Source organism: Vigna radiata, chromosome 1, assembly GCF_000741045.1.
Source record: "Vigna radiata var. radiata cultivar VC1973A chromosome 1, Vradiata_ver6, whole genome shotgun sequence".
NCBI classification, from domain to species: domain Eukaryota; kingdom Viridiplantae; phylum Streptophyta; class Magnoliopsida; order Fabales; family Fabaceae; genus Vigna; species Vigna radiata.
This window is the reverse complement of record NC_028351.1, coordinates 20,984,405-21,002,425: the sequence shown is the minus strand read 5'-3', so window position 1 is coordinate 21,002,425 and position 18,021 is coordinate 20,984,405. Positions and strand designations below refer to the sequence as shown.

At 32.6% G+C, this 18,021-nt stretch overlaps 2 protein-coding genes across 3 annotated transcripts; both read right to left on the bottom strand.

Annotated features, from left to right (window-relative positions):
• Positions 1-203: 203 nt before the first annotated feature.
• On the bottom strand, positions 204-11,682 carry LOC106773200 (S-adenosylmethionine carrier 1, chloroplastic/mitochondrial). 2 transcript variants are annotated; one of them, XM_014659916.2, is made up of 13 exons: positions 11,556-11,681; positions 11,371-11,435; positions 10,614-10,715; positions 10,178-10,260; positions 9,404-9,480; positions 7,066-7,156; positions 6,500-6,553; positions 6,322-6,417; positions 6,123-6,212; positions 2,102-2,153; positions 929-990; positions 726-806; positions 204-594 (listed from the first exon to the last, which is right to left on the bottom strand). In XM_014659916.2, the coding sequence occupies exons 2-13, from the start codon at positions 11,423-11,425 to the stop codon at positions 454-456; spliced, it is 984 nt and encodes a 327-aa protein (XP_014515402.1). In that variant the 5' UTR covers positions 11,426-11,435; positions 11,556-11,681; the 3' UTR covers positions 204-453. The 2 variants fall into 2 exon arrangements, with proteins under 2 accessions (XP_014515402.1, XP_014515405.1); XM_014659919.2 differs by lacking the exon at positions 6,123-6,212 and having other exon boundaries at positions 11,556-11,682.
• A 4,013-nt stretch (positions 11,683-15,695) lies between these two features.
• On the bottom strand, positions 15,696-17,374 carry LOC106759115 (glucan endo-1,3-beta-glucosidase 6-like). The gene is made up of 2 exons (XM_014642124.1): positions 17,019-17,374; positions 15,696-16,794 (listed from the first exon to the last, which is right to left on the bottom strand). The coding sequence occupies exons 1-2, from the start codon at positions 17,372-17,374 to the stop codon at positions 15,696-15,698; spliced, it is 1,455 nt and encodes a 484-aa protein (XP_014497610.1).
• Positions 17,375-18,021: the final 647 nt, after the last annotated feature.

Genomic DNA, 18,021 nt, shown 5'->3' with positions numbered 1-18,021 from the left:
TTATGTAGTGAAAATCTCATTTTCGATTTTCGCAGTCTGCTAAACCTTCTCAGATCAGCGATGATCAAATTAAATTAGATTAATTTCTAACCTGAGAGAACATAAAGAACTATGGACCTCCTTTTAGCTTTGATTCAGAACATGTTACTGAGTGATACCATTTCGTTGCAGTTTGACATCACAGAGTCAACACTTCCACCTCCTTTTCAAGTGATGTGACTATTTTTTAGTCTCAATTCTTATTAATTCATGCTTCTCAAAATTCAACAAAAAATCATTTCAGTTATTGAACAATGTTATAGCTGACGGACAAGCAGGAAGGAAAATAATCAAATACTATTTTTCTCTGAACGCTTCAAATTGGAAAACAAAAGAAAAATTGAAGAGGGTACACTGTATTTAAGAAACTATTGCTCTTGGAAAAAGCCAGTGAGATAGGCTAGGAAAAAAAATCTATTTATCTTTACTTTTGTCTGAGTATGTGTGCTGAAATTCTATAGGACGCCTCTCAGCAAGAAAACGTTTTGTACTCTCAAGGACACCAAAGAATATTGAACCACCTATGCCTATCCATAGTACTCTGGGACCAATACCCTGCAGTAAATATAAAATTATACTTTAGAAGCACCAAAATAGAGTTTTTGCCATTTAGCTGCGCCCTACAAGATCATGCTATTTTTTCACTCAAGTTATACAATGTATGGATGAAAACACACAATCCTTACCTTCAAAAAGGCACGAGGTCCTTCTTCCTTGATAATAGTTTGAACACAGTCAACAATTCCCTTGTATTGGTTTGCAGATCCCTTGAGGAAGAAAATAGGAACTTGTAAATGTTCACATTGATTTAGTTATAGACTACTCACACACACAAGGTATCCTTTGTGTGTAAAAGAATATTATAAAAAAGAACAGGATCATAGCTCACTTGAACCATTAACCTTGTCTTGATGACATCAAGGGGAGTAGTTATGGCTCCAGTTAGTGCACCTATAAGAAACAATGCTTGGTCACATCCCAACACAAACTGGTGTCTAGTTGGACTTCCAATAAAGCTCAACAATTCAAACATAAAGAAAACTAAAACACTAGCAATTTTTGGAGATGTTTTTTCCACTTTTTATTCTTATAACTACTTTAAGAGTTTATTAAAACAAGTTTTTAGGCATATTGATTCAATAAATACTGGTATTCAAAAGAAAAATCGTAAATATGCATGGAAACAATGAGATCAAAATGCTTATCAAAGTCATGTTTAAGATATATATTGTTAGAACTTAAGCACAAAAGAAGAATCCAATCCAAAATACCAGTCCATCGGGTGGGAAAATCTCAAGGCATAAATACTATCGCCTTCTTTAAAAACTAATGCACATGACAATATTCATTTATTGACACTAACAGGATAACGCCATTTTCTCTTTCACGGCTTCACTCACCATAGGTATTTTGTTTGCACCTAATGTCAATCTAAAGGTAGCCCTTTTTCTAGTCCAACTCTCAATCAAAAACACCAAATGTTAGGACATAAGCACAAGAGGAGAATCCGACCCAAAAAACTAGTTCATTAAGTGAGAAAACCTCAAGGCCTAAGTACCACGTCAAGAAGCTTATCCAACCCTATGTGGGATTCTAAACATGTTATGATATCATTTATACTTGTTCTTCATAGCATGAAGTGGGGACATGAATAAGTGATACAATACTTTGCCATGAAAGCATGATGTAGATCAGAAAACCAAAAGAAAAACGATTCAGGATCTCTCCCTAATCCTCCATATTTTTTCATTTTTAACTGATAACCAAAGCATCATATGGGGTACGAATGTAACTTGTCACCTTGCAAAGAAAATTCACAAGATACATGACATTAATTGTAAACAGTAACGGCTATTTGTGCCAAACGACCATACACCTTACAAGATTAATTCAATGATGAGGATAAAAAACCAAAAGCTTTTAAATCCCTCGTCCAGAAAAATGTCAGCCTAGAACCTAAACCCATCATAAGCTACTAGAAATGAAACCTAATATGTACCTATTTCCACATATTACTCTGTAATACTTTTATAAAGATATGCGTATAATGGCATGCATTTACCTGCAAAAGCACCAATAATTGCATTTTCTGGATCATTCAGATTTCTTCGTGCCTAACAAAATAGAATGTAAGATTTAAACTATAGAAGGAAATAAAAGTTTATTTTATTTATAACAATGCTACAAATTTTATTCTCTTAACCAAACTCTAAAATAAGAAAATAAAAGCATATTGAAATGTATATGAAGATCCTGAGAATATTTTCTCTTGATCGACATGGATGGATATTTTTACCCTAACAATATGCTACTTACAACACTTTCCCTCAAAAGTTAATAAATATCAATAATTCTCAACTTACCCTCAAGATCCTAGAATACGTCTTGAGGAAGCCCCTTAGTGGAAATGTTTACTATCTAAAGTATGGTAGAGATATGAGTTGTAAACACAAGACCTTTGTCAATATTACTTTTGAAAACATGTGAGTCAATTTTAACATATTTGATCCTATCATGTTGAACTAGATTATGGGCAACATTCATGGTTGACTTATTAAAGTACAATTGCAAATGAAGAAATATCAACCTTTATTTTAGGATCATCTGTATGATTTTCACCTAGAGTTTTTTTCACACTTACATTAAGCAAAATCTCAAAATATAGCTTCTGCACTAGAACAAGATACTTTGTCTTGTTGCTTCTTTGGGTTACTAGACTTTCTCCAAGAAAAATAAAGTACTCAGGTGTAATTTTCAATTAATGATAGAACCAATACAGTCTGCATCAATGTATATCTTCAAAGTTAAAGAGTTTTGTTTAGCCAACTTCTCCAACTTTAGCCAAAACACAATCGGAGTCTTCTCTACAACAACCTCATAAAGAACATCTTCAAACAGAGAAAAAAGAATCATCAAATGCATATTTTCTTCTTGCATCTCCAAAACATGTCTCTACTTATGGCATACTCCTTGAGAGTGTGTCCACCTAACTCCTTAAGCAAAGCCCTCATCTCAATCCTCAAGTTGAAATTGTTCTTTTCAATAAATTTGTTCTTTTCAATAAATTTCTCTATCTTGGAAGTGACCCTAATCTTCTTGCAACTAGCTCTTATACCAATTTATTGCAAACAGATATTCAAATTGAGCCAAAAAGTGAAAACATTGTGCTACATATTTGGAGCTCTTGCTCAAGGTGAGTGCGAAGGGGTTAACTCATCAATGGTTGTCCTAAAAATGAGTCAACCCGATTTACTTTTTGGTAAACAAAAAATTTTGTAACCTGGTTCGACCTAGGTAGATTGAGTGGATTGGTTCATTAAGCATATTTTGCTCTCTCACCTTGTTTTATATATTTATTACAGTACAATTAAAATGGATTAACTCGACCCACACTAGTGCAATAAGTGTTAGGGTATAAGGTGGGAGAATATTTAGTATAAGTTAATTAGAGTAAATAAATATAGTATAAGTTAATTAGAGTAAATAAATATATATTCCAGGAAAATATTCAATACAAGATATTTAGTATAAGTTAATTATGGTAAATAAATATAGTATAAGTTAATTAGAGTAAATAAATATATATTCTAGGGAAATATTCAATATAAGATATTTATAATTAAGGATATATGCTAGGATAATATATGGGGAGATATTTATATATAGGGATATTTATATTAAATGCAAATATATTCTAGGGAAATATTTAGTAAGAGATTGACGGGAAATAATTAGTATAAATAAAGTTAGAGTCTAGGGTTAAAGGTATGCTTTTGAATTGTGAGTTTTGTAAGAGAGGTTATGCTCTCAGGTAACTTTCGGAGATCCTACCCCGAGTTATTAGAAATAGTTGATGGAGGTTATGCTCCCAATTATTATTTACTTTTGTTTATTCATACACTACCATCAATAAAAGATATTCATTTGTTCAATTTCTTTCTTTCATTATTATTTTGCTTGTTTTGAGTGTGTGAGAGGGTGATTTCGTTACGTCTCCTACTTGATCACGTACCAATTGGTCTGACCTGCCGGATCCTATAGAGAGGAGTGAAAGGCCAGCCGGATACTGATTGAAAGTAGTAACAGATATCATGGAGGGAAGAATGAATGTGGTCGAAGCGAAACTGGAGAACATGGAGCTTTCCATGGGAACCTTGGAGGCGACAATGCAAAGGGGTTTCCAAGAACGGATGAGGATGATAGAAGGACTAAACCCTCAACGAGAGGGGAAACCAAAAGGAAGCCAAGGCTCTGTTAATGGCACAATGAAGGAAGACCAGGGCAAGAAGGATGATGGATCGAACGATGGGGGAAGGGACGGACCGAACGGTAATGGCGTAGGTGGACCGAACGGTGTTGGAGGAGGTGGACCGAACGGCGTTGGACGTCAGGAGGAACAACTGAATTGGAGAAAATGGGTAGAGTTACCCATTTTTGAAGGCTTTGATCCGTTAAATTGGATCAATAGAGCAGATAAATTCTTTGAGTTACAAGGGGTATCGGAGGAAGAAAAGTTACGTCTTGCCTACATCTGTATGGAAGGCAGTGTCGGGATTTGGTTCAGATTTTGGAGGGAGTAGACGGGAAACTGAACGTGGACAGGACTGAAGGAGGCAATGGTGTTGCGGTTCGAAGGAAGAAATCGGGGACCGGTCTTCGAAAGACTGACGGCTATTAAGCAATCAGGCTCCGTAGAAGAATACATCCAAGATTTTGAAATCTTGGTGGGTCAAACAAAAGGGGTTGCCAAAGAACAGCTGATGGGGTACTTCATGGCAGGATTACAGGATCGAATTCGGAATCAAGTCCGACTGCTTGATCCGCAGGAGCTGATGATTGCCATAAGGATGGCAAGAGACGTGGAGGAGATCCAAGGCGGCATGAAGGCGGGAAGCGGAAGTATGATAAAGAATCAATCTGGGGAAAAAATGAACGGTGCGGGTACGCGGTTGGAGCCCAGTTGCTCTAACCAGAGCCGAACGGTAACCACCATGGAGAGCCAAGCGACCATCGCAGAGAAAGTGGGGACTGAACGAAGGGAAAAACATGTGAGGGATCCGCCCTATGAGGAATATGAAAAATGAAGGAAAGAAGGAAGGTGCTTTAAATGCGGTGAACGGTTCGGTCTTGTGCATCACTGTCTGGACAGGAGCCTGAGAGTCACGATATTGGCAGAAGACGAGGAGGAATGGCCACCACCCGAGCCTCCAAACCTGAATTGATGAGGAAGTCGTGAGATCAAGCTCCCCGATTCCAACCTTGAGGACAAGGTTGTTTTGTAGCGGGGTGTAATGTTAGGGTATAAGATGGGAGAATATTTAGTATAAGTTAATTAGAGTAAATAAATATAGTATAAGTTAATTAGAGTAAATAAATATATATTCCAGGAAAATATTCAATATAAGATATTCAGTATAAGTTAATTAGGGTAAATAAATATAGTATAAGTTAATTAGAGTAAATAAATATATATTCCAGGAAAATATTTAATATAAGATATTTAGTATAAGTTAATTAGAGTAAATAAATATATATTTTAGGAAATATTCAATATAAGATATTTATAATTAAGGATATATGCTAGGATAATATATGGGGAGATATTTATATATAGGGATATTTATATTAAATGAAAATATATTCTAGGGAAATATTTAGTGAGAGATTGACGGGAAATAATTAGTATAAATAAAGTTAGAGTCTAGGGTTAAGGGTATGCTTTTGAATTGTGAGTTTTGTAAGAGAGGTTATGCTCCCAGTTATTAGAAATAGTTGATGGAGGTTATGCTCCCAATTATTGTTTACTTTTGTTTATTTATACACTACCATCAATAAAAGAGATTCATTTGTTCAATTTCATTCTTTCATTATTCTTTTGCTTGTTTTGAGTGTGTGAGAGCGTGATTTCGTTATGTCTCCCCTACTTGGTCACGTAACAATAAGGCTGTTCACTTATTTCACTAAATATTAATTAAAGTTGGGAGGGAAGTATTTTCAGGCTCAAAACTATAACAAGAGTAAGGGAACAAAAAAACAATATGGATGCTTCTAAAACACACGAAAATAGAACTTAAGGAATTTACCGCAAGCATATAACCTATTCGAATCTGCTCATAGATGCAAAACTGAATAGCATCAAAGGGTAAATCTCGCAACAAAAAAGATCCATACCCCTGTGATTTTAAAGATCAAAATTAGAAAAAATTTTGAACATATCGTTGCAAACTTGGGGAATATAATTTATCAAAAAAGTTTGGAAAGAATAAATGGTGAACTTCATACAGCATAAAATCCTTTGAAGCCTTCCTTAGAAGCAATAAAGCGAACGGCACCAGAAGCTGAAGTAAACTGCCCAGTTTGCATTCGTTGCTTGATAACCTTAGGAAAAATATGAAATTGTCCAGTGAAATATATTTCAACCATGAAATTGTCTCTTTTACAAATAAGAGAAATTAATTACCTCCGTTGGAACACGAATCAATGAAGCAGCAATGCCTCCTATGGCACCTGCAGTCTAATGAGATTGAAAAAGACTGAGATTTTTCTCCCCATAAAATTAGATAAAGTTTTACAACAAAAGGAATGGGTGCCAGCAACAAAAGAATGATAAAATAGACAAAGCATCAACTCCAATACAAGCCAAATAAATGCCAGAGGCTTCGGAAGACTAATTGGCCAAAATTCACACTCTTTTAAAGCAGTAACAGGTCTTTAATTTACTTAAATTTCAGTGTGCCCATTGTAATATTTGGAGAAAAGACAGATAACTTTTTTCTATTATTCATATGTGGAGCCATACAATGCTAGAATCTGAAGTGGGAGTTTGGTTTGGAAATATCAACAAGTCCGCAATAATTTAAGAGAAAACAAGAGAAAAATAGGGAATGAAAAACTGATACTTAATTCTGATCTGAATTGGATAACTTAGATCGTATGATAATTCTAACTTATCTTCCTAAGTTTCAATTCCGAACAAGCATTTAAATCAATATCTACATACCAATGCTAATATAAGAAGTATCTTACTAAATGACTAAAAGCACTCAGATTTTCAGGAAATATCCTCAGCAATTTCTGCTTTATAGGTTCATAAACTCCCACAAATAAAGCAGACGCCCTGCACATTTAAAGCAACAAAAAGGTGTGAAGGAAAGAATCTAGATTCATTCATGATTTCATATCTTCATAAGCATGAAATCCAAAATTTGTGAAAATAACTTTCATAGATTTGATGGGGGGGGGGGGGGGGGGGGGGCAAACTCTCCTTTGGCTTTCAATATGCATAATAATAAATAAATAGTTACTTTTCTCCAAATGATTCTACTCCAATATTCTACTCCAAATTTTGTGAAAAAGTTATTTTCACAAAATTTGTGAAAAAGTTATTTTCACAAAATTTGTGAAAATAACTTTCATAGATTTGATGGGGGGAACTCTCCTTTGGCTTTCAATATGCATAATAATAAATAAATAGTTACTTTTCTCCAAATGATTCTACTCCAATATTCTACTCCAAATGATTCAATTTTGGGAATAATTTTGTCTTCTTTCTTCACAATTTTCAATTAAAAGCCAAGTAGGCATGATTTATGTAAATAGGATGTAAAAATATGACAACCACAAATAAAAAATAACAATCACTTTATCCAATTAGAGGTATAAATGCAAATATTTCCTCGCTGGTGCACATCCTAATGCAAGAACCAAGATCATAATAGGGTTTAGGCCTTGCACAATACCAAATGAACTATCAAGAACCCACCAGTGGAAACTAGAAAAGAAACTATATCGGGGGAGCACATCATTGAAGTAGAGTAAAATAATGGCGCCTGGGAGTACATAAATCCCCAACATGGAGTTTTCAATCTACTGCTCTCCTACATCAATGCTATCTGCATAATTCAAAGTATCCTAAAATCCAGCTATTTCAATAAATAAATGACGTGTTGATCTGCATAACAGTTTCTAACCACAACTAAGATTTAGGTGAATCAAAATTCATAACCTGCTGATGTTGTGAGAATAGATTAAAGAATTATCAAATAGTTCTACAAAATTCTTATGATTTATTTGAATAAACAAGCTACTATATTTATGGTATCTCAATTCTTAGCAGCAATAATATAGTTGTGATCCCGAACTTCTCTATCAAAGGAACTCCGAGAACCTGGTTAAGTCACTCTTGCTTTCTTGGATGCCATCAATCATATCATTTTTACAAAAAGAAACTAGAAGAAATTCTGCTGCGGAAGTACCCTCAAGTGTTTTGGCATTTTATGGATACATGCCAACAGCAGGATCCAGAAAAATACACAAGTAAACAAGGCACACAGGAAATACTGTGGTTTCCCCTTTACCTATGTCCATGGTCAGACAACAAATAATTCAACTGAAGGAAAATTCCAGATAATATGGATTAGTGGCTTAACTGCAGCTTAAGCACATACACCAGCCAATAATACTATACATACTTGTATAACTTATTTAATTTAATAGTAAAAGAAAACCTTGATTGGCAAACTTGATATCGAGTCTTGGAAGGATCTAACAACCTCATATTTTAAAATATTGGGAAAATGGAGTAAAGTCACATTTTACTATCAACACTATGGGTTGCTTGGATGAGTTTCTAGACAGCACCTTTAGGAGAGAAAAATAAGCAGAAAAATTAAAATTAGTCTTTTTGTAAGTTAATTTATAGAAGCTCTCTCGTCTCGCTTCTTTAATTTTTATTTTTTTTTAACTTGTGCATAAGTTAATTGTACCTTATGGAGAAGTTCATTTAATTTTATTTTTTTTTCTTATTTTTCTCATTTAGAAGGGCTTATGGAAAAATTCATCCAAACAGACTCTAATTGTTTGACTCCATGTCTCTACAAAGTCTCCCCTTTCAAGACAAAGTGCCAGAACCACCTTCAAAAAGGATTGTTGCTGGATGCCAGCCTAAGAATTACAATACCTAAGCCACCTCTTTTTAGGATATGCAATATTAACTAGCCAAATAATTTTTCTTTCTTTGTCATATGTACTACTGCATAAGAATATGTTATTTCTCAAATGTTTTTACCACTGAATCTGGAAAATGATATATAGAAACCAATGACAGTGCAATTTTGCAATTAGCATTTAGAAAATTTACATGTTTCCTTTTTTTTCAAAATAAAAGAACCTTCATGCAAAAATGTAAGTCTCTTGAGTTAGCTCACAGAGCAGAAATTCAATGAATCACCACCCGTGGAAATAAAATTATTAATCATGCCAAAAACTTTCTCAGTCTTTTCAAAAGTGATTGGGTTTTCAAAATTTCTAATTAACTTAAAAACCTATAATGTTTGAAACATCATGTCATCCATGAGATTCTCACGGTAAGACACCAGCAAGGTTCCCTGCCAATCCGGAATACAAGCCTTTCAATATTAGTTTTTCTCCCCCGCGAGCAGCCTAGGGAAAAAAAATATCATCAGCACATTCTATTTCAATTCAGCATAAATACACAAATACACAAAAACAGGCATAAAAGGGCCATACGATTGTGTTGTCAGTCAGTAGCCATTAACGAATGTACACCAAAAAACTGTTGTGAAAGAGAACAAACAAAATTCCATGACCGAAATTTAGCATAATGAAAAAATAGTGTAAATCAATTAACTAAGAGTCCTAGAAAAAATTGTATAGCATTCCTATTTTCTAATAGTAATTTTATCTTAAAACCAATTGGCATTAAGTGAAGTTGATTGATAAGTATATAAGTCACACCCAACAATGGAAGCAATTTGTGCAGAACTTTCCAAAACACCACACACAGACAAATGCCGCGTTACAGTTGAATAATATATATGTGGTGTAGATTCCATCCAAATATCTCTAGCAACTGTCTAATAAATAAATTGGGTTTAATTCACTTTCGAAAGCTTGCTCAAAGAAGGATGATTTACAATGTCTTATAAGAGATGTCCAGAATGCCAACGTGGGACATCTTAATACTTCGGTCTTGCCAAAATAAAATACTATTATCTATCAAGAATCATGCCTAGATGGCACTGATGCAGAGCCTTATCAAGCATCAAACAGTAATCAGTATAATACACAGCAAAGCACAACCCTTAATCTTCATTAAATATTTATCATAAGAACCTGCCTGCAGACGTGTTTTAATAGTGTCGATTGGGTATAAAGCTGTTTCAACAACAACTCCAGCTGTACCTCCTGCAATAACGCCCTCTGCAAATTCCATCTTGCTCATCAGAAAGATTAAAATGCAATAAACCCATCAATTATAGTATGATAGTATCGTCTACCAACTAATTAACAAAGTAAAATACTACTTAAGAGAAGCAAAATTCAGTTCTTCACTTCATATATGAAGAACTGGGGGATTGCATTTCCTTGCTGGTCATCCTTCAAACAGGGCTTAATTGCCAAATCTCTTATGTAGGAAGTGAATATTTTATGTTGTGTTGAGATTACAGAACTCAGTAAATTAAACAAACTGACAGTAAAACACCTGCTAAAACACCAACACTGACAAATATATTCAATGTGAACAACACCAGAGAAGAAGATCTTATGCCTACCAAATAAAGTGCGTAAGAAGTCAAAAGGCTTTTCATCTCCCATGCTAACCGATGCAAAAGAATTTTTCAGAAGAAAGTTCTGTTTTCTCTTCGAACAAGCATCTGTGAAACCATATATCCTGCTAAAATGAGAAGCAGATAGCACAAACCAGCAAAAAATAGAGTGCTCAAATTGTCATGAAAATTCACTATTGTTATTCCCGGAATATGTAATATGAAATATTAGTTTTCATATTCCTTTTTCACTGACCATACCAGCAATAATATGCTAAAATATGTAATTTCTTTTTCTCACCGCATGCAATCCTAAGTCCTAACTTGCATATACTTAATTAAGAAAACCTCCTGTTTCCAATGGTGCTGCTTGAATCAATATCATAAATCCTTGTACTAAAAATTATGAGCAGTAAAAATCAACTCAATCAAAATTACTGAAGTACAATTTATCCGTGTCCACATATAATTTGTATATCCTATAATTGTGAGATCAATGAGTTCCCAGTATTCACACCAAGAGAACAACAATCCTAACTAAAAGGAAAAATGAGAGAAGCACAGTCAACTCTTGACCAATCACAGGTAATTTGGCATTCACAAGTTCAACCTCCACAAATGCTCTAACCTAAATATTAAGGAGTGAAAAACCTTACATTTGTAATTTTTCATATAAACAATCCCTTAATATAAAAAATATATATATGAACCCAAATGTCTCAAATTCGCACTTACACACAGAAGATGCAATAGGGTTAGCTACCTGGTAATGAAATGGCAGAGTCATTAACCATAACGGAGAGTGTAAAGGGACCCATGACTGCGCCACTAACCAAATAACAAACTAACTGAATTAGACAGTATTATTTAACAAAGAAAGCATCAAATTTTGAAACGCAACAACGGAAGTTTTTTTCAATATAGTGTAGAGAAAAAGCAAATGTTTACCGCAAAACTGAGAAGGTTACAAGAAAAGTGAAGAGATAACAGTCACGGATAAAAGAAGAGGAAGAAATGTGCAGGCACAAGTTATCTTCTTTTTTATCGTCCTATATTACACTATCAGTTATTTCTTGATGAAGGTTGTACTATAAACATAGAGTTAATTTTTCTCCATACCTGAAATTATCAATGACAAAACTTCAAATGATAAACTTTACTTAAAATTTAAAATAGAATAAATATGCAATGACATTTTATATGCAACTACTTTCATTGTAAATAAAAGAATTTAGGTTTTAGAATAAGTTAATTTGGACAAAAAACACAATATGTGTTTATTCACTCCTTTTTTTATTTTCTCTTTTTTTTTTCATTAACTTATTTTATCTTTTACCATCTCTTTACTTTTTCTTTTATCATTTCTCTAACTTATTCTTTTAATAGTTATATATTTTAAATATATTTAATTGAAAACGGGTCATATAGAAGAAAAATATCAATTATAAAACACGTTCTTTCATTAAATATTGTAGGTTTAAATCATTTTTTATTCTTAAGTTAAATTCTGATGTTAATGAGTTTAGTTTCCGTTTTCAAAAATGTCAACCTTAAGTCTCTATGATATAAAAAATGTATCAAATCAGTCATATTCGTTAACAAATCACAAGTTTTTTATTAAGTGATTTGTTGTTAACGGAAGGTGTTATGAACAACAAATCACTTAATGAAAAACTTGTGATTTGTTAACGAATATGACTGATTTGATACATTTTTTATATCATAGGGATTAAAGGTTGACATTTTTAAAAGCGGGAAGTAAACTGAATATCAAAACTTAACTTAACTTAACGACAAAAAAATGTTTAAACCAATATTTTATCATTTATTTGAATTTAACATTTTTATTGGAGTAATCAGGTTCATATACTTGACTAACAAATAAGGAGTTTTTTACATTTAAATTTTTCAATGTTGTCATATTATCAAATTGGTACAAGTTGTGTCGGATGTTTAATTGGAACTAGTTGTCTTGTGTCAACCTTTTTTGTACCAGTAGTTGTGATATGCATTTTGCATTTTGATATATTATATTTTAAACTTTATTTAATTATGTATATTGTAATTTAGACATAAATGAAATATTAAAATAAATGATGAATTATTCAAATGTAATATGACAATTCGATATCATTCTAACAATCTATTTAAAAGCTCGTCCCACAGTCTAACATGAACTCTTTTAAACCTATAATCTAGCACATCAAATTATAAAAAATTCAATTATTAAATGACGGATCAGTCTAATCTAATTTATTTTTCACAAACTGAGTAGAATTTAAACAAGTCAGATTGACTTATTTTACCACTAAACCAGCAAACATAAAAGTTTAAACCGTAAATTCTTTATGAAACACAATTTAAGACTTATTAAATAGTATTGTATTTTTATTTGATAACGACTTCATCAAACGCATGTAATTGAAATATAAATTATTCTTATGCAATGGAGATGAGAAATGGCTGGTTATACAAAATCAATGAGTAAAAACAAGATTGGTATATTATAATAATGTTAAAAAATATGTTTTCTGCAGAGAGATTAACAATAATAAAATACAAGTTGAATTTATATAAAAAAATTAATATCATTTTCAATTTAAAATAAATTTAAACTTTTTGTTAACTTTTTTTATTATTTTATAAAGTCTTCCAAAATACAACTAATTTGATAAATATATTTAAAATATTAAAAATAGTATATATTAGTGAAAATGGTAATTCTTACCATGTGGTGCATTTTTATACCAAATCAATTCTCTTGAAGCTTGAAACCTGCTTAATCTTTTTTTTTTTTTTATCTAACTTTGTGAATAATTTCAGTTTATATACTTAGGAGTTTTCATCACTAATTTTCTCAAGTTTTGTAGACAAATTGTGTGTATTGGAAGAGCATCAAAACTATCAAGAGCTAAAATCCAGGAAAAGCTGCAAAAAGCAATTGATTAGAAGGCGCATGAAGCCATTTCTCAAGCCTACGCACCCCAAAAGGGGGGTTGAGCCCCATTCGGTTTGCATTCATTGTAAGTCTCAAGCCTGTGCGCCCCAGGAGGGGGGTTGAGCCCCATTTGGTGTGCAAACCTTGCACCCGAGCGCCCTAGGAAGGGGGTTAGGCGTCATTTGGTTCGCAACCTTCATGCTTGGGTGCCCAGAAGAGGGGTTGAGTGTGACAATTGCTAATGTGGCACCCTAGACCTATTTAAAGCTACCATGCAACGATAGTGTCATTTTCTTGGCGGCTCTCCATTCATCTTCCTTGGGTCTCCATCTCTTCCATTTTCTTCCATTGTAAGCTCAAGCTCTCCATGACAATAGAGAGTTAAGTTCATTTTGTTGGGGAATAATGTAACTATGAAACTCTCTTGTAAATACACTTGTTTTGAATGAATACAAGCTTCTTTCGTTATTTGTTAGTGTTTATTTCCTTTGCTTAATTTTTTTTTTACTTGATCAACCATGGCATGATTATTTGGTTTGCTTAATGTTGGGAAATATTGTGTGAACCTTGAATTGGACTAAATACCTAAAGGAAAGTGTACCTAGGGATGGAGCTTGAACCTTTAGTTGTCTTAAACTTCATTTCTTAATGCAGATGAACTTGTTAGGTTACTAAGATATTAAAGTTTAATGAGGAAGTCTAGGCCCCCTCTACCAAGGGATTGGGTTTGAGTACTTTGGTAGGTTGACATGAACATTTAAATGAAGAAGTGGTAATGTACATTTGCATAAGAGTGTAGTAGGTAAAATCATTCTCCAACAATTCCATTCCATAATAATCTTTAAACATTCTATTTTCAAGTGTTTTAACCCAAAAAGTTCAATTTACCACTTATGCATTGTGCTTATTTTTATTGCACTAAAATCACATTAAATGAAGTTATTCTTTAGTCTAAATTAGATAGGTAATTATACGATTGTAAAGTTTTATACGAGTCTCTTGGAATACAATATCTGGTCTTACAGGTTTATTACTTAAAACGATTTGGTACACTTGCCAAAGAATTAACAATTAGTAATCAAAATTCATCCAAATACTTAAATCAGATCCATTGTTCAACATTTTTATTTTTTTAATATAAAAATTTAGATTCATATTTAGATTTTTAAGCATATAAAAAAACGAGGTTTAAATTGAAAAAAAAATATATTTATAAATTATTTATTCTTTGTTGAGAAATATCTAGAATGGTTAAAAATTCAAATATACCTTTTCTTTATAACTGTAATATGGTATACAGATTTCTTTATAACGGTAAGAATTAGAGGTGTAATAAAAATATAAAAACAAAATAACTTAGGTGAAACTTGAAGATGTGATGAAAATATAATAAAGTTTGGAGGGATGACAAGTTAAAAATGGTGGAGGAAGTTGAATTTAGTCATGGAAAATAAAAATAAACGATTGAAAAATTTAAAAGTGAGTTAACATATGTGGACTCACTATAAAATAAGGTAAAAACAATTGATTTTAACTCAATTTAAGTAAAATTCTTTACAATTCTACTTGATCCACTACAAATTATTAAATTAGTAATTAGAGTGAATTTGCTCAACTTTATTATTTATTGCAGTTGAAAAGTGTAATTAAGTTAAAGAGAAATATTCAAAATTTATTATAAAAAGGATCCGTGAAATTTAGTTTGATTCAAACTCATTTAATCAATGAATTAAACCAAATTCATTTTAATTCATTAAAAAATTATTTTTTTCAATTAAACCCAACTTAAACCTATTTTCACGAATTTAAACTCGTTTTTCACACCTAATTTCTTGTTGTAAGACAAGTATAATGTACTTTTTTTTTATGCAATTAACATGTTATTTTCCAGCTACATTGAAACTAATCTCTTAAATTATAAATCTGATCAGTTGTTTTCAATTTATACTAAAATTTTGCATAAAAACAATCTAAAAACATTATTCAAACATTCATCACATTGTCTCAATCATGACAACAGTATATATGCATACTAAATATACCGTAACATCTACATCATTTAATCTAATATCACTAATCTCTTGTCTAAATAAGATAACGATAAACATTACTATAAACTTTAACATTTCAACTACGAGTCCAAAAAATTTCTACAGACAAAATGTGAAAATGATGGTAAATCCAATTAAATATAGCCTCAGATGTTGCATTGCTTTAAGAATGTTTGCACTGCTCATAAGTGCTATAGGAAAGCGACAATTTCCTTTAGATGGGTCATCTTGTACAATCTCTGCTAATCCATTGAAATCACATGCCTCAACACTTTGATCGTTTATTTGAAAGTACTGATTGAAAGCATATGAAACATTACCAGCTAAAGTTAAATCTGCACAAGAACGAGCAAAACCCAAGCTTGAGCAATCACCCATTGAACAAGCATAAGCTAATGCATCTTGCACACCCTGCTTGGTTCCCTGTTTAAGGACACACCATTTGTGTTCTTGGTAACTAACCCCTTTTGCTGCTATTGGCTTTTTATCTTGTCCTTTGCCAGAAAAATCAATTGAAAACTTTGGCTTCCCATCGTATGTAAAAATGCCCCAGTGGCGTTCAAAGTCACCTGGTGCAATGCTTTTCTGATTCTCATCAGTAAGAGAAAACAGATAAGTAATCATAGGTTTTGGATGAAGTGGTGACCCTTTTTTGTTTGCCATTCTCTTAAGAAACCCTTGGTAGAACCTTTTTGCATTTTCTCCATTGGCATTTTTATCACCATCTGTTGGCCATCCAACTTCACCTATAACGATTGTCACATTAGGGTGACCAGTTTTCTTCAGCGACCAAACAAGAGTGTCTAAGTTTGCATCAAACATGTTGCTGTAATGCACATTTTTGTCATCAGTTCCCTTAGCATTACCATCGAAGAATGCATAATCCTTTGGAAAATTATCATTCTGATATAGACTAAGGAATGGATATATGTTAACAAGAAAGGGTGACTTGTTTTCGTCAAGAAATGACACTATTTGTTCCATAACATCATAAATGTCTTTGCGGAATTTTCCATCAGATGGTTTATCTGTAGCAGACTCATAAACATCAGCATTTAAAGCTGATGTTACCTTGATTTTGTCTCCAAGACCAGCCTTTTTAAGTGCCCTTTGAACATTCTTCATAGCTGGAAGTGTAATCCCCACATACGAACCATTGAAACTTTTCAAGAATGGCTCATTTCCTACAGATATATATCTGCATCAAACACATTCTCTTAAAGTTGTGATATGTTGTTCTTGGTAATTAAAATGCTTGATATATCATTATGTTTTAGTCTATACACTTGGAAATAACATGTTTCTGTGAGTAATCTGATGGAAGTGTAAAGATTGAGATGATTAATGAAACCTGATTAATTAACTGAGGAAAATAAAGAATGAGAGTTTTGTGTGAAGGAGTTATATAATATAAGCACACACCTGATGTCGACCCCTCCCTTAACTTGTTTGCTAACATTATGTTTAACCCAATCTTCTGCATTATCTTTATCTTTAGACAGTTTCTTCAACATTTCATTAGGAATTCCAACCATGACTTCAATGTTTGAGCCAGAAAAAGCACTAACAGTCCAAGGATCTGCATCAAAAAGCTTTATTCTACTAATTCCATTTTCTTTCAACAGATTCACCACAACAGGAGGATACAAAGGTTGAGAAGCCATTGCACCCCAATTGACACCAATATCTGATAGAGCTTCTTCTCCTTGACCACCTTGAAAGTGGGAGAGAGCCATAACCAAAATCATACAAAACGCCCACATAAATGATGAGTTCATACTAGTCAATAAAGGTTCATTAGCAGGTAAAAACATGTGTCAGGATTGAATAATTAACGACAACATATGAGAAAAAAGTGAGTGTTTTGTGTGTTTTATTAGCTATTATGTCTAAATAAAGCATTCTGAAAGTACTGGCTCCTAAGTTGCTTCTTTAACTAACTTTCTATTTGTAGATGCCATAGTGATCTACCATAAATTTATGAATTTTTTTTGTCAAAGTAGATAAAATAGAACAAATAAAATTGAGTTATCTGTTCACTCAACCAAATACAATAATCAATGTGCTGTCTACAATTTGCTTTACACTGTATCCAAAATTCTTAAATTGGTCATTATTCTTACCATGGTTACCACATTGACACTGGGAATGATGATATTTTGACAATACTTTTTGATAATTTTTATAGCAATGTAATACGTATCATCATTTTATTAGTTTATTTGAATTTATGTTTAAAAAATATTAAAAAATGACCAATCACAAGCTCTTACGTATGCGTTCTCGAAATTGTTTAAAAAGTGATGTTAAAGTTACATTTTCCTTGACAGTGTATTACTGAACAAATTCAGAGGGAGATGATATTATAAAAGTTTGGTTTTTTCACTAAAAAATCCAACTGCATTGCCAATTTTAAATATTTTAC